The sequence below is a fragment of the Liolophura sinensis genome, chromosome 4, assembly GCF_032854445.1.
Source record: "Liolophura sinensis isolate JHLJ2023 chromosome 4, CUHK_Ljap_v2, whole genome shotgun sequence".
Taxonomy (NCBI): domain Eukaryota; kingdom Metazoa; phylum Mollusca; class Polyplacophora; order Chitonida; family Chitonidae; genus Liolophura; species Liolophura sinensis.
Window position 1 is genome coordinate 21,530,896 of NC_088298.1, and position 24,103 is coordinate 21,554,998.

At 39.3% G+C, this 24,103-nt stretch overlaps 1 protein-coding gene across 1 annotated transcript in view; it reads right to left on the reverse strand.

Annotated features, from left to right (window-relative positions):
* The window catches only part of LOC135464518 (uncharacterized), an 83,703-nt gene that overhangs the window by 15,650 nt on the left and 43,950 nt on the right, over nucleotides 1–24,103 (reverse strand). Inside the window, exons 2-3 of the mRNA XM_064741942.1 lie at nucleotides 11,486–11,492; nucleotides 10,861–11,064 (exon numbers count right to left, since the gene is read on the reverse strand). Coding sequence (XP_064598012.1) covers nucleotides 10,861–11,064; nucleotides 11,486–11,492 — 211 coding nt within the window. The remainder of the gene's footprint in view (nucleotides 1–10,860; nucleotides 11,065–11,485; nucleotides 11,493–24,103) is intronic.

Here is a 24,103-nt window from a genome sequence, read left to right on the forward strand (position 1 = left end):
AGAAAATCTACAAGTGATAGTTTTACACGTTAATCGCAAGCACCTTTGGATAGTACAGTCAGGTCAGCTTACATTTATGAAATTTGTGCGTGTTCAAGTCCCATTGCCTGATGCCCACCGTTCGTTGTAGAATGCTCCATTTGTAAAGTAGTGCCTTCATCAAAGGAGGATATATCCATTAGGAAATAATTTGCTTTAGGGCCTATTCAGTTAATGGATTTATGGCTCTATACAAGTATGTCTGTTCATTTTAATGTAGTAGTTTAGTAGACTGCATTTTATCACGTGACAAAAAAAAAATGAAAAAAAAAGCATTTTATGACATACACTCCATAATAGGGGTTTTTTCTCTCTTTTTTGTAACATCAAAGTGGACATTTACACTCTGCCACTCTTTTTTTAGTTCTTTTTTTAGTGTTTGGTGGAACTTTCCATTACCAGTATTCTTAATGGAACGTCAATAAACTTGATCAAAGGTTTGCTCTGACACTGTAGTTTCAATCACAGGTAAGGAAATAACACGAACTTTCACTTACCTGAGCTGAACTACCTTAGATAACCGTAATAATGAGTAAATAAAATATCAACCCAGCTAAAAACCTTGTAAAAGATCTTACGAAACTTACATGTAAATGTACAGTGCAAGTGAATATTCAGCTAATAACGTACATGAAATAGACAAAATGTGGACTGCTAAATTTTCTTTGCTTCATAAAAAATACAAACCACTCTTTTAAATTGGTCTTTTTATAATATTAACCGAAAGTCTTCAATATGATGACGTTTCTCTTGCTTTTTGTAATTTCCCCATAATCTTATAATGTGAGTTTTCATTTTATCAAAATGTGTGATAAGGCTACCATTGCAGAAAGGCTCATCATGTCTTAATTTGCTTCCACTAAGCTTATAAACATGTTAGTACCAATTAGGTTTGGTCACCACAGGCGTTAACAATATTATTTCTGGCCCATGGACTATATGACCACAAGGTTAGTTCTGACAAAAAGTGCTCTGTTTGGTGAAAAAAGGGAACAGCCGATCTCATTGCTATTACAGGATAAATATATAAGGGATTACCCGAAAGACCACACGAACGCTTCCGGACAGTTGATACCACCAAGGCCTTGACAGCGTTGACTGTAATGGAATCCCTGAAAATACTTGTCCAAGGATGGGACTGATCTCATAGGCCTACCTCGTTTTTATATGCGCGATTGAAAAACGTGTGTTCTAACTATCTGTTGTTGTTCGAAAGCAAACTCAATAATGTTTCTTGCAGTGGCGTGCATCACCCCTTAGGGTGGAAAACGCCAATACAAATAATGTCATGTACATCAAGCCGTTAGAAAGGGATGCACCGTAATGGGAGTCAGTGTCTCTGTGTACCAAGGAAAGTTTTATGCTACATCAGGCTCATAAAAAATATCAAAGTACAACGCAGCTTATTTCAGATCAATCGTAAATGTAGTATCGTAATAATGACTAACGGTGTCAATTAAGAGATTAAAAGAATCAATTAAATTTGTATCACTGTTATCGGCTTGTATGCATGAAAGATGAAAACAGTACATTGACCTGCACTGTTGACTAATGAGATACAAGCAGGCGAAATCAAAAGATGAAACCAGATGACGATATGAAAGTATTATAACAGATAGCTAGTTAAAAATATGGTAAGAGAGGACAATACCAAAAGATGAAACCAGATGACGATACCAAAGTATGGAAGCAAAAATGGCTATTTGAGATATGGTAACAGACAGTGACATGAAAATGTGGTAAGATAATAAAAAAACACTACAAGATGATAATACCCACCACCACGATGAGAAATCCACCAACCGTGGGTATTATTCAGCTAACAACATTCCCATGCAGGGGCCTGTTTTACGAGTAGTCGCACATTACGCCTGGCGTAATGACAACATACAATGTAGAGATACGTCACCACGGTAGAATAAATGCGTTTTACGTTGTGTTGCGACAGCTTCGAGGAACGGCGCTTGAAGACTAAAATTACCTGCGGAATATGCTATCCACGATGCAGATACGTGTCGAGTTCACAGTGTAAAAGATATGTTACTTCTAGAGGGTAAAACCATCTGTGCGGAATAAGCCAGATGGAGGCTGTGAGTGCGCATGACACATGGTGTTCACCCGGGTCTTCGGCGGGATAAGCAACAGCACGTGCCCCAGCGTTGAATCATTGTAACCCTCACTGGATGTAGTTACAGACACAACTCAGCAAATTTCGTGCAATTATTATGACTCTTTGTGACTCTTGAAAACTTCACATGGACTTTAGCATAGTTCTAAGCCTGGACTAAAGAGAAATGACCTTTCCGAACTGTCAATCAAGAACACGCACTTGACCAATCATGAGCAGTATTGTTGCAAAACACTCAACGGGATGTCCACACATCTTCCTGCTACACCGTTTCGTCACAATCACCTTCAACGAGAATGGAATGAAAAGTCACGTTGTCACGAGAAGAGGCGGAAGGATATCTAATGTGTTAGATTGATCTATTCTGTGCAGAAAGCAGAATTCACCACGGCGTTTTGAATTTTCCCTCGAATGATCGGTTCAGTAAAATTAACAGTTTTTCCTAAACATCGTAAGACTACTAAACAGCTGTATAGCATATAACACGATTTTACCCCTAAGCTGATTTGTATCATTTGTAGCTACCGTCGCCACCTGTCACCCAATCATTAGGTGTTAACATACGCAACACGCTCCCTCTGCAGCCGGCTCTCGTGAGTTCGGGAGAAATCAAGAAAACCAAAGAAAAAAGGGAAATTATGACTTACCATTTATTTATTTATATGTTTGTTTACATATTAATTTAGATAGTTATTTATTTCATTGTTATTTAGCGCTGTTTTGTTGGCATGTTATTTAGCTTCAAATGAATAAGCATAAAATAGCTCAAAGGAATGGGTTGCTGAGACTGCCTTGACTTATAATCAGATCTGCAATCAGAATTACAGTCATATGTACACAAAGGAGCCCCTTGCACAAGGAAATCGTAGACTAAGTTGACACCATGGCTACACATGTTTGTAACATGTGTTGTCAAGGTAGTTACCTTCAATTTAGAAAATGATAGCTTTGTGAAAGCGGCCCCTGCCGAACTAGACCTACAAATATATAACCAGATCTAAAGTCAAGTCTACAACCAGAAGCACTGTGAGAACTACAGCCAAATCTACAGTCAAATCTACAATCAAATCTAAAGTCAAGTCTACAACAAGAGCCACAGTCAGAACTGCAACCAAAACTACACTAGATCTACAATCAAAGTTAATGTAAAATGTACAATCAGGTGTACGGTGAGATCTTACACATCCAAAATAAGAACTGCAGTCATGTCTAAAATCAGAACTTCAGTTTGATCTACAGGCAAAACCACAGTCTGATCTCCAGGCAAAGCTACAGTCTGATCTACAGGCAAAGCTACAGCCTGATCTACAGGCAAAACTACAGTCTGATCTCCAGGCAAAGCTACAGTCTGATCTACAGGCAAAACTAGTCTGATCTACAGGCAAAACCACAGTCTGATCTCCAGGCAAAGCTACAGTCTGATCTACAGGCAAAACTAGTCTGATCTACAGGCAAAACCACAGTCTGATCTCCAGGCAAAGCTACAGCCTGATCTACAGGCAAAGCTACAGTCTGATCTACAGGCAAAACCACAGTCTGATCTACAGGCAAAGCCACAGCCTGATCTTCAGGCAAAGCTACAGTCTGATCTACAGGCAAAACTACAGTCTGATCTACAGGCAAAGCCACAGTGTGATCTACAGGCAAAACTACAGTCACAACAGTGGTCAGGGGCTGCTTTAAAAGAAAAACTCTAAATATACTCGTTTTCTCCATTTTTTCTTCGAAAACGACGTCTTTTATGTTAAAATGGCACAAAACGGCTTAAATAACGAGAAAAGTTACGCGCAAGTGTACGTACTTACGAAATTCTTTGTACGAAGATTTTGTACGAAGTTCCCAAGAACTGCAGTCAAACATTTTAGTGGGAAATCGCTTCCCAAACTTCTGTCACAGCTGCACTAGTTGCCATGCATCCAGCTCTCCCAGGTGTGTTACCATCTATCAATTCTCTGTCTTCTCCAAAGGATTTAGTCTCTCGTGTTGCAGCGGGGAACTATGTCAATACATTCAGCTCTAGATTTCTCGCCCGGCGAACATATTACATTAGCTTTACCAGCAAGATATACGTTATAGCGGCGATAAGAGAAAATGGCGACGGGAATCCATTACGCAGTCTCTGCGGGCGTCTCGGCTTAATAGCCCTTTAGATGTACTCGTGCTATAGACACTCACAAAACTTATGCCTGGCGGAAAGAAAATTCAGCCATGTGTACAGGGAAACTGAATCGTCCATGTTGATTTAGGATGAAATATTTGTAAAACTGTTAGTCAAGGTAGCATAGGATCTTTCCGGTTTAAACTGACACTCTAAAAGTAATGTGTTAAATTTAGCCTAATGTTATGGTTACTGAGTGATGTTACGGCAAAATATTAGTATACATGTATTATGTGCGATACAATAGATCGTTACACTAACAAATGTACTCTGCTGCTGTAATACTGTAAGTCTATCAAATTGCATTTAACATCACCGCAGTTTTGTACCAAATTCTGCTGAAGTCAGTGTGCTAGGGGTTGTGTGAGTTGTTACGATGTAAGCAGTTAGAGTTGTAGACGAAACGTTTTTGTTAAATTATGTCTAATTTTGTAAGTGTATCAAATTACATTACATTTCACATCACCGCATTTTTGTATCAAATTCTACTTAAACCATGATGCTAAAGGCTGTGTAAGTCGCCACGATTTAAGCAGTTACGTGAACAGTTAGAATAAAAGCCTATCGGAGGTAAATTGACACAAGATCTTATTTCACCCCATTTACGTGTGACCATTTGCCAACTCTCACGCTCTCGTCTCTGCTCTGGTTCCATACTCTCTATGCTGTAGCCGTATTTCACCGGTTACGCGTGACCATTTGCCAGCTATCACACTGTCGTCGCCGCTGTAGTTTTATTCTCTATGCTGTAGCCGTATTTCACCGTTTACCTGTGACTTTTTGCAAGGTATCACGCTATCGTTGCTGGTCTGGCTATACTCTCTATGCTCACGCCATGTGTTTTGTCATATATAACATAATGGTATATAGGAATGACATAATCTGTTCTGCCCTGACGCAGAAAACATGTTATTCAATTTGTGAGAATAGCTTTAGAGCGAATCTATACCAATATATTTTCTGTTTTAGATATACTTACTATATGCACTTAACAAGTTGGACATTTACACGATACAAGTTTTTTTGCTTGTGTAACCGTATATTCTGCAACGAATAAGGGTTTAGTCTTCAAGGCAGGTTACAGTCAATAAAGCTACCCGCCAGTCATTTTGTAAGTTATTCAGTCAAAAGAATAAAGCAGGGAATGATACAAGACACGTTCATTTGTTTGACTACTAGGGAAAGACACGCTAACCTTGACAGAGGCTTAAGAAAAAGGAAAAAAGGTAAAAATGTCATACGGGAAGAATCACAATGTACACTATATATAATTTAAATATAACGACTGCAAGCATTCAAAAGGCGTGTTAGTTGTAGACGAGACTTTTGTGGTAAAGTTTAATCTAGAAAACAGCTTTAACAATTCAAATGATTTTTGGTTTACGTGTCCGTAGTTTTGAGCATTTTTTCTGTTCTTCACGATGGCTTAGTCCATTTTACAGAAATACCAGACAACTTTGACTAATATTAATTTATTTGATTGGTGTTTTATGCCGTTCTCAAGAATATTTCACTCATACGACAGCGGCCAGCATTATGGTATATGGAAACCAGCCATACCCAGGAGGAAACCCACGATCATCCGCAGGCTGCTGGGAGACCTTCCCATTTACAGTCGGAGAGGAAGTCAGCATGAATTGGACTTGAACTCACAGCGACAGCATTGCTGAGAGACCCCTGCGTCATTGTGCCACGCTGGATCGCAATCCACTTCAGCCACGGAGGCCGCGATTGATGGATAAAAAATCATTCATTATATAATGGAATTCAACAGAACCCGATTATTTCCGTTGAATTTTCTTATTTAGTTTATTTAGTTTACGATATTTAGTTTTACATGTGCATGATAGTGATATTCTAAAACGTGGTGTCAGCAATATGGACGTCATGTATCCACAATTTTGAATTCAGAGCGTTTCCTCTATATATTTAGAATAACTGCATGGAGCACTAAGTAAATAAAATGATTGTGGGTTCAACTTTCATATACAGGCTTTGGAACTTATGGTCCAACCAAGGAGCTTTGCTAATATCCGTTTCACTATGTTTTCTTTATTTTTAATCATTCTTTACTTGCTCTAGCTCTAACACATGTAAGCGCAAATGCAGCAGTAAAACCTTGTAATGCAAACTGTAGGCTACATCATAGAATGTTAATGTAATGACGACAGTGTGGTAGCTGGCCAGTGGTTACACGTAACCGGTGAAATACGGCTATAGCATTAAGAGAAAGTCCAGCGACCACAGTGTCATAGTCGACTTATATGCCCACACATTATTGGTGAAATTTTCATTCTAGCTTTTAAGACACTCAGGGTTTTGAAATTTCCAGTATGCTGGTTAATTTCAGAAATAGACTGAATGAATGATTGCTTGGCGTACTTGATCGTTTTTCAATCATTTGCTGACGAGGAGGTGCATGTGCATATACTGTGCTTGCAGCAGAGCGAATCCATGCCGCTAAAGTGCCGCCGCCACTGAAGTATCATTCCAAAGACACCAGACATGACACCCCACTCAGTCACATTATACTGACACCGTCCTTTTTCCTTGCTCTAAACTCTCAGCGCTGACCACCAAGCCAGGCAGCAACAAGTACCATTTTTAAAGTCTTTGGTATGACCCGACCTGGATTTGATCCCGAGGTCTCCCGAGCGATGACGGTCTGATGCTTGGCACAGATAACCTTTGAAATATGGGCTCTGGTCTGCTTGCATCAGTTATTGTTTTATTCTAACTAAATGTCTAAATGTCCTGTGGCCTGTTATTACATGATTAGCTGTTCATTTAATGCCAATTATCCACTGCGACCTGGAAGACCATCCGCAATTATCAACAGATATTCCATTATATCTTATGTTTGTGTTAATATACGTTAGTGTTCACCGCCCGAGAACATTTTACTTCCAACCGACGTTAAACCCAAGTACTCACTCCTGATGTGAACGATTTTGTTAGCTCTGAACAGCGATATTATAGGTAATACAGCATAACAACAATTAAAACATACGTTTAATAAACCTTGAGTGCAATACTTTATCGTTACGTCTATTAATCTTGCATTCTTTTAAACGTGAACAGTTGGACAGTCAGAGGTAAAAACCCTGAATGCGGCCAAAAAGTCCCCGCATATTATCGGATATACGAGACAGCAGATGAACAGTCAAAATAAAACCCCTAAATGCGGTCAATGTCAGTGTTGGGGAAATTTATCAGATCAACTTGTTACACTCAAAAATTAATCTGTTAAGTTTAACAGAAAACCTGATGTTTTAGTGACGATAGAATGCATTCTGTTATTATAACAAAATAATGTGTCAAATTCAGCCTAATACCCTGTCTAATAAAATACTTATGTTGAACAAATAGAATATGTATGTTATATTTAATGGAATAATCTTTTGCAGTCGCATAATACATTTTAGTATTACTCATACTGTCTGTTAAAATTAACAGATTAATTTTTGAGTGTACTAGACATTATTTACAACAAAGTGAGGGAAAGTATTGCTTGAGAAATGGGGGACTATGACCGATAGATATGGTCTGAGCTGTCACTTGATTCAAACTAATGATGAGTTATTACCTCATTAGGCAAACAATTATTTTTAAATACTGTAGGCCTATTTCATTATCACGTATTTTCATGTTGCTAACTTTACGAAATACCCCGTAGACGGTTCACTTCCACAACGGCTGTGTGGTTGCTGAGTGAAGGGAAGCAGGTGATTCCCAAAGAAAAAAAATCAGGTGAGAAAGCGCCAACAGTTTCATTCCGACATTATCAAGAATCGTTGGGTTAGAGTGTCTGCCTTACATTCGAGAGACCTGTGATCAAACCCGGGTCGGGTCATAACTAAGACTTTAACAATGGCACTTGTTTCTGCCTCGCTTGGCCTTCAGCACTGAGAAGTTAGAGCAAGGAAAGGGGAGTAGTTGGTGTCAGTATAATGTCACAGGGTGAGATCATATGATGTATTCGGCATGATACTTCAGTGGCGCACCACAACAAGACACTTTATATGTTCCGTACACACACCTAATGAATCATCGTCGTCATATGACTGAAAAAAATGATCAGTTCGACGTAAAAACCCAAGTCTGCATACATATATAAAATACATATTGTAATTACACCAGGACAAATGTTGATTAGAAGTTTTCAAAAATCATGTTTAAATAGGAAGGTTGTCTTTCCACTGCATGACGGAGGGACAGGTGAACTACTCGATTTATATATTTGAAAATACATGTTTCCATCGTTCAGTGTCGAGCATCATTTTAACTTTTCATTCAATATTGCGAGTCGAAAAAGGAACGCGCTATACTACTACGAGCCCGCAGTTACTTGTGTAGGTATGTCCAGCCTATTTCAACAACGGCTGATATCAGTCTTGTTGATCAGAGGCGGTGGATATGTTCTATGACTTCGCACACATACGTACACATTTACACAGAGAAATCCCTAATATCTAGTGTCAATTTCTGATCGATAAGACAGTTCTTCAAAGATGTGATAAAGAGCGAAATTGGCAGGTTTACAGAGAACTGAGGTTTTTGTTCGTTTGCGTTTATTACTATGAACGTATTCCAGCACTTTGTGGCTCACTCATACACACTCAGCCTTTCTCTTTCTCTCTCTCTCTCTCATCTTCCCATCGGCTGTCGCCAATATAAATGGCACCGAGCCAATATCGCTCGCCGCTCTTCTGAGTGGAGGGGGGAAAAAGCGATCGCCCTATTTCGACTCCCGTTCAGAAGACCTACAATAGCTATCCTTATCAGCTGACAGAAATCTGATCGTAATTTTAACGTCTAAAGGCCCTTATTAGCTCCAAGTCATTTGTCTTCGCACACCCTCTCCAAAACACTTGAAATGGCGTCTTCAATGCTATATTAGACAATTCACGGCAATTTTCCCAGAAATGATAGCTGTAAAGGTTACATGTATTAAGCCGAACAGCGTCATCACTTATCTATACACAGAGTTTAGTGTGGCAGCAGGTGAGCGTCGGTTACTGTTCACTGTCACTGAAATGAACTGAAAAGGAACTCACAGTTTAATGAGTGTTGCTGTACCGATCTTAGCCCTTCCAGAAGATATGTTAAACAATATATCGCCTGCATTCAAAAAACTAATCTTTTAATGGAATGTCTGTTCTCTGAATGATGCTAGAATGTATTCCGTTATTATAACACAGTATCGTGTCATATGTTACATAATACCCAGTTAGTCTAATACAATGGTAATTCTGATGCTTAGTCTGATGTCGCCGAACATAAGAGGAATAGACCCGGTGTCAGTATAATGTGTCTGGTCGGGTGAGGTGTCTTCGGATTTTGCAGCATTTATTTTATTTATCCGCTACTGATTCACCAAAGACTACGAAACACACAGTGTCCATGGGTAGTTAATTCTCACCAGGGTCCAGGTATATATGTCAAGTATACAAGTCTTCTCTATTTTCACTTATTTCTGTGGTACAAAATCTTATCAATGCCATTAGTGTGGTAAATAGCTTAATATTAGCGTCCATTCTCACGAGGCTACACGATACGTTCATAAGGCCCCATGCTAGTCCCGCGCCTGGGCCCGTGTTACCTCTCGTCTTCTGGCAACATATGATTCAGGGCCTAGTTTCATAAAGATTCCGGACATGTAGGATAATAGCACATATAATACAATGGTACGGTAATAGTGATGTACAAAATATCGTAGGCCACTTTGTGAAACTGGGCCCTAACTGGTTTTCTTCATTGCTCAACTTGCTGCTGTTTCATTGGATGAGATATTCCCAGGGCAGTGGCGCTGAATTTAAAAGTTTAACCTGCTAGGGAGGGCGCAATCACTTGAGAATTTTCTTATCAGAAACATAATTGTGCTCTGTTAGAATCTATGCTCGGAGAGTGCGTCTCGTTTACCCAGCGAGGGAATCTCTTCTAGATTTGACACAAGAATGTGAACAAAATGCACCTAGGTAAACATGACGGGCAACACAATCATGACAGCCTTGAGGAGTGTAATTGACGCAGATTTTCCTTCTTCGGGAGGGGAATAATTTCGAAAATAAGAGATTTTCCGTATCCCGTTGACCGATACAGCAATGTTATCCTGACACATGAACCTTCAAACAACCCAGCTGTTTGGGAATTGTTGGGATTAAATTCTACGTTTCTTACTTCGTTAATGCACGACAGACTTGTTTTCGTTTTCGTTTTTGGTTTCAAGAGTGGATGAATCTGATAACAATGATACCAACAACTGTACACGGTCCGCCCATGTGGGGGGATTCGCCCTAAAGCCTTGATCCATAAATTGGTTACCTGTTACGTAAACGAGGCTTTCATGATTTGAGGAGAGATTTGCCAATAGCTATGGCGAAAACTACCTCGGAAGGAATGGCGGTGATGTGTACTTGACCCTACATGTCAAGCGGGTCAAGCCTCAAACCCCATACAAGTTGTCTTGTGGAAATACATGATCTTTCGACATGCGCATGCGCAAGAACTGTTATCATATGGAAAGTCTACTTACTTATGTCCAGCTTGGTCAGAGGCTTCGCGGTGCTTGGTTCCTCGAGTTTCACGTCAGAAGAGGGTCTACACGAACCCGTATCGTCTGGTGGCTGGCGAGACAGGAAACATTTACAGACACTGGTACCATCCTTTAAGGCCTCACAGTAACCTTCCAGTTTAGCACATTCGGTTTCGTCGCATTTGTTCTTTGGCAGTGTATTTCCTGTAACAAAAAAAAACGAAACCTTACAAAAAACTTATTTATTCAAAATTATACTAACTACTCGAATTTGTAAGTTAGTATTGAAATCTATCGTGTCTTTTTCCAACACTAGTCAGAGTGTCACTCTGTGTGTCCAGTATTGCTATAACATCGATAGGAGAGGAATCTCGCGAGTTCACGAAGGTTTAGGCGAGATAAGTACATTCATTCTAGTAACTACCGTAAAATCATCCTATTCAGCTGAATTAGTTTGGATCTCGCCCAAACCTGCGTGAACGCGCGAGATTCCTGTTATGCCGATTGCAGTTGTTTAAACAGATTCTATATTCGGTTCAAACCTCATTTATGGGCCTTTGAGTAATGGAGTCCAACAGCCCTCTACAAAGGGAAGCAAATCTTATAATTCATAAAACAGCAGTACCCTCTACCTATTTGAATAAAAATGTCAGCTATGATTATTCATGATTACTGGCGTTGGTATTGAAATCAGTGGTATTGTTATTTACGTAAGTAGAGGGCATTGCTGTTTTATGAGTGACAAGATTTGCTTCCCTTTGTAGAGGGCTGGAAGGTCGTTTCTGTCTATTCGCAATAGGCCGTAACTGATACATTTTGTTATAAAGCTATTATGACAGCGCCTAGAAGCACAGCGATTTCCTGTTCCTGTCTTTGGCATTCACAAAGATGTTTTTTTTTTTCGAAAAGTTCATCTTGCAGACAGAATGTCTCTGTTACAGGTAAACCTGTATGTCCCTGCAGTTCTCAGAAACAATAACGTCAAATTTCTGCTATTTTATGTTAATCGGTCGACACTCTGCAGCCCTCTTAGTTATAAATAATAATGGCGGTATGCCTCCACTTCAACAAATGGAAATCTGTATTCTTTCGCCAAGGCCTTCGGGGCCGATTCCACAAAGGTATTTCTAACGTAAGTAAAAATTTGGAATACAATTTAAGATATTATTTTGGTGCCGTAGAAATTTAAATTTGAACCACATCATAAAGGCTGTCTTAAGACAAACGTTGTCTCAATACAAAACAGTAAAAAATCTCTTCATTTTACGTGCCTGTACCAAAAATGAAGCATTGTAGCAAGGTTTTCAATTTTCAAATTAGAAATGGCTATGGAATTGACCTTTGTTTCATACTAAACTGTTACGGCCTAACACTGATTATGTCAATGTTTGTGTACGGTATCAGAAAGCATAGATAGAACAGGTATGCAGGTTTAAAATGGTCTGTAATAAAGACGGAATAATAATGCTAGAGTCAACCCAATGTGCTCGTTGTGTTTATTACCAGCTGTCAGAGATAAGGGACAAGGCCTATTCGTGATTTAGTATCTATCGTTGTATATGACATACTGATACAGAAATGAATCATGTAAATCATCTTCCGTATCCTGTAACTCGGTATAATTTTATGACCTGTCGACTCTTGCACCTGTGTAACTTTATGGTGACATGGTAATACAGTCCGCGTTATATCAGGCCAGTTGGAATCCTTGACAATATCCTTCACCCTTTACGTCTGACAATTTGGCAAATATCACACCGTCCTCGAGCCCTCTAACCCTCTGGGTTTACTGCCTTTGCCGTAGGTCTTTTACGTTACTGACAATATATAGGGCTCTGCGGCCGCTTGTCCAAACGGATCGTAGGCCTACGTTGATTGTAAATCACTAAAATCTCGATCGCAACTATACTGAAAAACTAAATGTTAATCATTTAAACATATCTCTAGTCATAATCTATTTTGAACTGTAACACGCGCACACACTATAATGAATGCTTACTTTTAACATGTACAAGGTGTGTTTATTTTTCAAATACACGTGTATGTTTTATACATATGTTGATATATTTTAAAAATACATGCAGTATTTTATAAATACTGCCATTTATAGTATAAATGCAATAATTAATGTAGTAAATTGAATGGGTTTATTGCTTAAACGGAGTGATTTAAAGCTTTCAGTGTACATGATCAACATTATAAAGCGGTCTTATTTTCAGTTGTTGGATAAACATGTTTACGTGTTTAAGTATTAAACCTGCAACAATTAACATTAAACACGTTTATTATCTGTTCCAAAGAGATGTTTAAATGTTAAACATTTGTTTTTTCAGTGATATCGCTTACAACCGACACCCTCTTGCGCGATGATTGGGACTGTAAGCTACTATAGATGTAACGTACAATCAGAAAGCACAATTGGTTCAACGCTGTTGTAAGTATTCACAATCGCCCCTAAACGTAACGTTAAGTACAAATACTTGCCCTTAGATAGATTGTTAGTTAGTACTTTTCGACTCGGTTTACAAAAATATGAAATGTAATTGTCTTAAAAAGATGTTACGAACATTTGTTCACATGTTGTTGTTGTTAACCGCTGAATAATTATGATCTACAGCCCGTTTGAAAATGAAGACAAGAAAAGTTATTGACCGCTACATTGTCCATTTATCAAGGCCACCTTTATGTTGGAGTCAAATTTGGCCACCGATCGCGAAAAATTCAAAAAATTACAATCGCTTTACAATTCCTTTGTGTAAGCGGCGTAAATTATTTTGACAATTCTGTAAACTCAACTGTAGAATGTACAATAGATTGTAGCTACAATCTCTTTTTGCCAACGGGCCAAGGACTTATTTGCTTTTATTTGATTGTTGTTTATTGCAATATAATCAAGAACTTGTCACTTCATGAAACAAGATATTCTGAAATAAACCACCGACCTGTGGCAAGTTAATCTTAGTAACCGTTGACACATGTAAATACAGATATACACCCGATATCGGTGGAATAAGCCCAATCGGCGTTTTAGGAGTCTCGCGAGATCACGCAGACATCGGCGAGACAGGTGGGTGTTCTCGCAAAGTAGCGCAGCTAAAAGACGTTATTTTACATTAGGTGTAAACGGTGCCGTTGAGTAGACTGACAGATGTGTATTCAGTGTAAGAACTACTGTACCACTTCGTCACCATGGTTCCACAAATAACCCAAACAGGAGAATCTACAAACTCCGTGCCCAGTTCCGGATTTGAACCAGTTTCCTGTCGGTGTATTAGACAAAAAATCAATTAACTGGCTATCAACAGTCTAGAAAAGTGATGCTTTAACAATTCGTCAAAGGAGTGCAAAGCAGCAGCCTGTAAAGAACACAATGATTGGGCAGATGATATTTCACCATAATTATTAATTAATTTATTTATTTTATTGGCGTTTTACGTCTTTCTCAGGAATGTATTTACTAATACGACTCTAGCAAGCATGATGGTGAGTGGAAACCGGACAGAGACCGGAGCAAACCCACGACCATTTGCAGATTGCTGAGAGACCTTCCCACTTACGATAGCATGTTATGTTGTTACTTGTTTACATCACGTGAAAGAAGTCCACAAGCTCGGAGAATGTGTTACAGGCGCCTAGAAGGCTATATTAAACTGGACTTTCAGTATTTTCTGCAGTGAGATCTAAATATATATTTTTTTCTCGAACCCTTTCACCGTCCCGTTACAGGACAGTGCGCTGAAGTCTATTTCAACGGGGACCGTCGGTGATTCTGTGAGACTACTGACGAAATATAGGACGCGGCGAACAGATTGTGCGTCAACCACACATCTCTTTATTTTACAGTTAGGTAATCCAAACATTTGGATCCGTTTACCTTATTTCTTTGTATACATTTTATAAGACATCGAATAATGGAGGCATATGGACTTGTCGTCTTTTAATTTAGGACTTAGACCTAAATACCTTCCAGTATATCTTTTTGTTCCCCAGCCACAAATCAAGCTAAAGACAACTGAATTCGATCACATATCAAAACTTTTATTTGTTGATGTAGCTTCCATACGATTGTTTGCGATTACTTCGGTGGCCTAATTGTTAGAGCGTCTTTTTCGAAGTCGAGACACCCGGGATCAAACCCGGATCAGGTCATATCGATGATTTTTTACAAAAGTATTTTTTTACTGCCTCAAGCCTCAAACCTCAAGCATACATACATGCATACAACACACAAAAATCAACACATTGCATGCTGTACCGATTAAACCCCTTGTATATGACTCCACGAATGCATTAAGGGGGTGTTCTTATGCGTATTATATTTTGTAAGTAAGGAAATATCGACATAAATTAATTCACTACCTTTTTACCCGATTCCTGGTTCTTTTTGTTGTGGATGGCTGTATTTGCTTTTTCAGTGAAGTTTCATGTCACGTTTATGTACAGGGAAGGTGAAACAAGTAATTGCAACTCTATTAAAGTTTGCACAATATAAGAGATATCGATTCCACAGAAACACATTACCAGAGATAAAGATAATCTAACTGATGTGCCATGAAGCTTCGTTTCTGACAAATACAATCATCAATAACAACAAGAAGAAGGAATAAGATAAAAAGGCAGATTTATTTATTTATTTGATTGGTGTTTTACGCCGTGCTCAAGAATATTTCACTTATACGACGGCGACCAGCATTATGGTGGTAGGAAACCGGGCAGAGCGTGGGGGAAACCCACGCCCATCCGCCCAGACCCTCCCACGTACGGCTGGAGAGGAAACCAACATGACTCGCAGCGACAGCTGTGGTGAGAGGCTCCCGGGCCATTGTACCGTGGTGTCGTGTTTACCCCCTCGGCCACGGAGGCCCTCCCTCCCCCTAAAATGGTAAGGAAATACTTTACATCAATATTTCTTTACTAGCAAACTATTATCATAGCAGCATCTTCTCAATAACAGCATCCTATATCGGCTCTAGCGTTTGCGTGCAGATAGACAATTTCTCATTCTGATGGATTTAAATGGCGCCCAATTTCCTCTGCGCCATTTTTACGGAGACATACGAAGACGGTCCACAGAACGATAAGTACACATGACAAATGGCTTCGGAAATGTGCAAGGTAAAGCCTTAGAGTTATAGCGTCGAGTATTTGATATATTCCAGTGTAATTTTGGAACAGAAAAAAGCTTTATTGACTACGATACCTTAGTAACATGTCGTAAGTCTTCCTAATGCCAGTTATTTTGTGGTGAAAAAAGAAACATTAGAGACGAGTCAAATCTGTAAATTTTCTCTGAGATTGACAGTCCTACAAATGGTCGTGACTTAACAGAAAATAACGGGGAATTAAAAGACACGATCAGTAAACAAGTCACGCGAGTATCTCGTTTATAGACTGGGAGCAACGGAAAGTTTCTTATATTCAAGAGCGTTCTATTTTTGGTTATCACTCTTTTCTCTCTGTCTCTCTTTCATATATTTTTTTCTGTTGGAGTTCTTTTAATTCTTTCAGACAGTGCTAATTTTCCGTTCATTTTACAACTTCTTTGGCAAAGTTTTGTCGAAATCCATTGCTTTAAGAAATAAAAACGCTTATGGAAAGTATCTATTTTCCACCGCTTTGTTTATATACCGTACTGTACAATAAAGTCTCATTAAATATTTATTTATTTATATAATTGGTGTTTTATGCCTTACTCAAGAATATTAAGTAGCCTGCAGTCGTGACATCAGTGGTGATTGCTTCCAAAATGAACATGTCGGGAGAAGAGGTCCACATTTGGATGTTAGGCTTGCCAGCTAGGCCGTTTATTTCATCAGTGACGTCTTTTCCAAAAGATGCTGACATTTGGCGGGAAAATATGTATAAAATAGAGGGGTAACGAAGAGATATAACATATGCCTGCTAGGCCGTTTATTTCATCTGTGACGACTTTTCCAAAAGATATGTGTAAAAAAAATTTCCTAAAAATATGTATAAACTAGAGTTGTAATAAAGAGATATGACATATATCTCAAAAGTGAAAAATTGAAAAAAAATGTTGTCATAACTTTCTACATTTCCCATCAAAACAATAATCTTTGCTTTTGAGCTCCTTTCATGTACTCTTTAAAGAGATGCAGAATAGATGCTGATTGGTGAGGAGTAGGGATAGGATTTCCTGGGTTAGACTATGTATGTATGTTTGAGGTTTAAGGTCGTACTTCACATGACATTCCACCCAGTCACATTATACTAACACTTGGCCAACCAGTCCTATTTCCCCGCTCTAACCTCTCAGCGCTGAGCGCAGTTAGGCAGCAGCAAGAATTATTTCTATAACATCCGTGTTAAATCCCAGGATCTCCCGACTTCAAGGCGGACGCTCTAACCATTAGGCCACCGAAGGCATCTACTGGGCTAGATGAACCGTACGTAAATGTCAGCTTAACCTGAGTTTGCTAATCTCTCAAACCAGCAAATCAGCCACCACTCCATAGCTCTTTTAAACAAGAGTTCTGCATTTATACATAGTTAAGAAAAATCAGCTACGATTCTGTAACTTTTAAAGGCAAAATATCTGCATTTTACACAGACTGAAAAATCGCACCGACTCATCACCAGAGAAAAAAAAACAGCCCTACCATAATCAACGCCTTCACAAAAGCATTCCAAAAGTATTATTAACTTGATTTTAAGGTAAAGAAAAATCTCGGGAACGTGAATCTGCTTAGATTTTATTCACGTAAAAGACAAGAAAAAATAGTTATGGTATAATTTTCCATAATTTTGTACTAAATATTATGTTCGCTTCAGTCGACTCGTCTGTCAATGAGGTAAAAACAGCGTCGTGAACGTTGCTGTCCTCTTAGTGGATCAACCATGCAACACCTCTCGTTCCAGCCAATGGAATTTGCTAATATGGCGTCATTTTTTTTATTAGCATCTCCCTAAAGCAGGATTTCAAACATTGTGTGTACTGAAGTGCCACTTTGTGTGTACTGAAGTGCCACTTGCATCTCATCTTCGTCACGATAATAAAATAATTTCTTTAAAAACAAATTATTCCGTTTCCGTTTAGACAGTTATTTGATCATAATTATTGGAGGCTGAATTCGGCGTACAAAGAATCATTTGACATGATCTGGTCTATCATTTCCTTGAGATATTATAATAATTCCCAATTTATTTTTTAAAAATAAGTCTTCCATGAATTACTAAATCCGTGATTACATTAAGATCTAGTCTCCCCAATTTGACTGTTGTACCATAAATGATCACTCCTACCACCATATTATCTCATAGTATAATGACAAAGCCGCATGATATGATCGCACCGCCATATCGTATGGTCAGATGGCACCGTTCGTTTTATCGCACTACCACAACGTTTAATCGCACCGCCATATCGTATGGTCAGATGGCACCGTTCGTTTTATCGCACTACCACAACGTTTAATCGCGCCGCCATCGTATTGTCAATTCGTACGGTGTGGTACGTTTGTTGGGTTATTTTTTTATTTTTGTATTGCACCGCCTCCACATTCGATTTCACAGCCACATCGTTAGATCGCACCGCCAAAACGTATGGCCACACCAACTTATCGAACAATCGCACCGCCATACAGTATGGTCGCGCAACTAGATCGTTTGATCTCACCGCCACATCTCATGATAGCACCGTCGCATCGTATATGATACCACCACTTAACGCTGCATGCCAATCTATACCACTCCTTCAGCGAAAAGCTTCTGTCCAGCTCTGACATGAATTTCACCATGGTGAGCACAAAAAGACCTATATTCAATGTGTCTCTTAAAACTAGACTGCATCTGTTGGCAAGTCTTAAACTAAAGTATCGCTGAGGATAGAGAAAAGTTAATACATCCAACGGGGTTTCTATGCAGTGTTCTCCGGCTCCCACGATCGGATAACATAAAAAAAAACAACCAGCGCTTCATGAATTAATCATATGCTTAAAACCGCTTGAATGGAATCGCTCTTTAGGGAGCTGAACACGTACTTGAATAACTTCTCTGCAACCAGCAAAGCGTGCATGGGACACGGATCGGCTCTCCGGTAATTCCAACCCAGCAGTTTCGTGTGTCAAAAGGAATATACGCTCCACCAGCGTTGAATTTTATTTTAACATCTCATTTGATGAGCTAAGCATTCGAATACTGTGACGTAAAAAAATTCAATAACACTGTATTGCTGTTATTACCATAATTTATGATGCATTCTTTACATGCTGAATCTGGATAATGAAAAGTTGTCCAGTTTCAATATTCAAAATGTATGCCGCCAAACGCCCTTTGGGTTCTTCTCATGTAAGTGATCCGTTCTACGCTGCCCCTAACACAAAAACACCCACCACTAGGGACCCCACGACATGCGGTTTATGCGACAACCCATCGGAGTGAACAAACTGTCCACAGTGATTCAGAAAATGATAAATTCCGCGGGTATTCACACTGACAAAAATCTTTCAAATCACAGCGCCAAAAAACATCTTATTCAGAAAATGAATGACAGCAAAATTCCAGCCAATCACATCATGCAGATATCCGGCCATAAGAACATTCAATGCATCAATAATTACAGCCATATAAACACTGCTCAGCATAGAAGAGTTTCTCATATTTCATCTGAAACAACGCACCCTGCAACAACATCGCACTGTTCAGATCCGCAAATTGCCGCAACTTCAACAGTTTTCACTGAATCTAGAGCATCATTATGTTTACAAAACAACACATCTGTGAGTAACAATGAACAGTCATTTGTAATCAAAGTGTATGGTGTTCAAACACTCTTTCTTGCAAACATATCAAGTGGCCTGTTCCACATCCATGTTCACAGGGACGCTCAGATTACTGAAAATATTCCACCATCCCTGCCCGATCAACGTGATAGGCATGACATCGGTCACCCGATACAGACGACGTATTTCATCGTCTGTTGTGGACAGAGTTAACAATCTTTGACCTTTCTGTCTTAAATTTTCGTAATTTTATATCATTTTTATTTGCCAACTTGCTTTTACAAATTGGCTATTTACATTATATATATACGTTATTAAAGCAGGAATCTATATGCATTCAAGAGTGCTATGCGTGTAGAGATTATAAAAGACCACGCGTAAATGTGTAATATGCACCATTCTGTTATGTGCTGCCGCGGTCTGCACTGAGACTCGCCTTTCCGGTTACCGTTACAACATGGCGGCTGCTTCTGCATGGACGCTAGGTGGTGACCAACATGGCCAATTATCGGGCGGCATGGAATCGTTGGAAGTTGCTAATGAGCGCCTAATAAGGTACACATTTGTTGCTGGATAGTGGGACATTCAGAACAGCAACATCTCACACGAGCTCGCTTGGTATGAGAGGATATTAGGTACAGGGCTTTAGTACGAAATAAGCCTGGCTTCGTTAGGCGCAGTGTGGACGACACTGGACGTAACAGATAAGTTACTGTACATTCAGAAATATCAGTATAGGTATTATATGTCAAAGTAATAAACACGATTTCGGTAAACAACGAACAGCCTTGTTTCGGGTTGACAAGAGAATTTTATACGTGTTTGACATGTGGAACTTAGCTGACACTAAATCAACATCATGGCATTGCATACAATATTATACATGTTTGACATGTGGAACTTAGCTGACACTAAATCAACATCATGGCATTGCATACAATATTGTACATGTTTGACATGTGGAACTTAGCTGACACTAAATCAACATCATGGCATTGCATACAATATTGTACATGTTTGACATGTGGAACTTAGCTGACACTAAATCAACATCATGGCATTGCATACAATATTATACGTGTTTGACATGTGGAACCTAGCTGACACCAAATCAACATCATGGCATTGCATACAATATTATACGTGTTTGACATGTGGAACCTAGCTGACACCAAATCAACATCATGGCATTGCACACAATATTATACATGTTTGACCTGTCCAACTTAGCTGATACTAAAACAATATCATAAAATTGCATTTTTTAGTAACCTCCATTTTAGATAATATTTTCGTCAATGGTCGGAAATGTTCGGAAATGACGTCACCGATAAGCATTCTGGGAACGCGAGACCAGCTTAGCGACCCAAATTCGGCCTCTCCCAGCAACAAAGTTGTTTTGACAGCTATCACCGCTGACGTTACTTCAGCGGGTAAACTTTAGTTTAAAACCATGTTTACGCCCCAATAAAAAGGCCGATAACACTTTATACACATTAAATATTGCGTACTAAGAAATAAACGCAAGCGTTATATGTATCGTTTTAGTTGAGGAGTTTGTCAGGGATTACGAAACCTTGGATTATTTGCCACAAGCTCCTGTCAGGACCTGGTTGACAAAGACCTTGTTCTATTGGCCTCGTCCATACACAAACAAAATTGCCGACCAGCGCGTGTCTTCGCAAAATTTCGCTACAGAGCATTGTCCTGAAGGCTTTTTGTTTTCTTATACAAGATTACACGAACAAAAGAAGTGTTCATGGCGAAGCGTGTTGAGAGACAATTGTACACTCCACTTTATATTCCAGATTGCCGGAGGAGATAACTGATGTTTCAGTTGCCTTGAAAGAACAAATGGTCTTTCAGTGCGAAATGTTCATCGTGACAGTCTTTATAGAACATAATCTCCAATCATGTACACTACATCAAACGAGATCCCTCGCTGGATGAAGGTCACCGGTTTTCCAACACTGTTTTTTTCTCGATGTTAGCGTGACAATGGCTTTACAATTACTTCGCTTAATAAAATCTGACACATATATGTATAACAAAGAGAAACAAAATACATCGTACGGTTTCCATTAACTTCGTGTTTACGGTGGCAGTACTTGAGTACTGTCCTCTAGAACTGATGAAATGTATAGCCACATATTTCAGTTATAAATGAATGAATGGTTAAGGCCTAACATCACATCGGCAATTTTCCAGTCATATTCTGGCGACATTTCAGTTGTGAATGAATGAATGATTATGGCTTAACGCCACATCGGCAATTTCCCAGCCATATCGTGGCGATATTTCAGTTATGAATGGATGAATGAATGATTATGGCTTAACGCCATGTCGGCAATTTCCCAGCCATATTTTGGCGACTTTTCAGTTATGCAAAGTATATAAAATTTACTCACAGAGTCTGGTTGATTTGAACTACTTTAAATTATTTAAAACTTAAATCTTAAATTTACTTATTTGTGTATTTATATGAATGGTGTTCAATGCTGTATATTCAAGACTGTCTCACTAATAATTTGAGAGTCGGGTGAAATCAGCCAAGATTAACGTGCAGAAGACTGAACCAGGCTATTTCGAACGTGGTCTGCGTACAGAACGCTTGAAATCACTCGGCCAGAAAATTACGAACAAACGCAACAGATGCAGTTCATGATACAGCCAAGGTGTGAATTTCAACACATTTCTGTGTTGAATGAAAACAGCACAAGTTGTTGTCATAGGCTTCAACACAAGCGTTTTTGTGTGCAGTGTTTGTTTTAGTCGGTATTTCAGACTGCTTGTTCGCTTGATTATATGAACTATTGACAGTCTTCTGGAAATATCAGACAAACCCGTTATATAAGATTTACGAGGCAATGCATTACTCTCAAGGCCTGTCGGCAATCTGAACATGTTTCCCCTGTGTTCTTCCTGGTTTCCTCCCACCATAATGCTGGCCGTCGTCGTGTAAGTGAAACATTCTTGAGTACGGCGTAAAACACCAACCAAATAAATAAATAAATCAGTCAATCATTACTTTTACAGATAACGTTTATCGGTATTATCAGCCTATGATGTAAAAGTACTCTTAACATTGCTCAAGGGAAAAGACACTGACTTGTTATATTCCGTTGGGTTAAACCGTCGGAAAAAAGTACGGTCGAAAGACAAAAACGAACTAAGACAAAAACAAAGCAAAGTTTGAGAGTCTCCAGAAAAACGTTTGCAAGTTGCTCGTTTGTGTTATATATGTTATTTGCTATCTCCTTGCAACAAAACTGTACAATAAAATGTGATGAGTTTGTTATAGAGCGCGACAGCGGGTTAGGTTCTGAAATGACGTTCGTGCCGACGAATGGAATGCCTCGATTTAAAGCAGAATTCTTTTCGTGGTCTTAGACATCAGACTGGCTAAAGTAAGCTTTTGTGTAAGCAGCTCTCTTAATTAATTCGCCTACAGTCCGAGAGACGCCTTGTCCGACTTTGAAGGGCCAGGAAAAATCAGATTCATGCTTCGCCCGAGCTGTTCCACAAGCACAAACAAGTAGACACAGCTAAAAAACCTTCGAAAATCAGTGGTCAGTTGTACGATAAAAGTTTCCCGATAAACCAAGAACTTGCTCTTACCTGTAAGACTCGACTTTCTCAAAGCGGTCCTTCTTTTGAACCAGCCGTGCCGTAATTTCTTACCGTCATCTCGAAATCTGAGCCTGCACCGACCCCATCTTCCGCATCCCAGACGCAACGCGAAAAAGAATGGGTTGTCTTTAAACCGGTCTGTATGATTCATTTCCCGTTCAAAGCGTGTTGGAGGTTTTGGAATCGATCACCAGAGGGGCGTGGAGCATGTCTTGGACAATCTCAGTTTTGAGCGTCCCTAAGACAAGGGTAAAGTTTGGGGGTCCCCGTAGTCCAATCATCTGAGAAAAGAGGGAATATGAAGGCACATACGTCAAGTCCAGACCAAAATCAATGCCTGATCTGGAACGATCATTTCGTACATTGTCTCTGAGACATAAACGGTTCCTGGACTATTAATGTAATCAGACGATCGAGTCGCTGTCTGCTCCGTGATCAAAAACCTGCCACAGGGTCATAAGGGAGATTTGAACTTCCCTCTGATACGGTCTGATACGATGAGATAACGCATGAGCAATATGTCTCAGCCAAACGAATGTCCCTGCTCTTATAGGCGGAAGGGCACTGCGTCAGGGATGCACCAGTATGGGAACTGATCGAGTCTGCCGTCGAATAAACACAGCAAGCGACGTGTCCAAGGCCAGAGGAAACCTCCGTTGGAAAATTAAGCATTGATACTGGGAGTTCCAACAAAGATAAACAAATCACACCTTAAATAAATGAGCTACACCAGAAAGTATAATGTGTATTAGACTGGAATGACGTTTTATATTGGATCCAGAGTATAAATGTCCCTTATATAAGTGAAAATTCTATCTGAGCGCGGACGAATTGATAAATGACCAGAATACATTCGCTCCAGATGTCCTTAA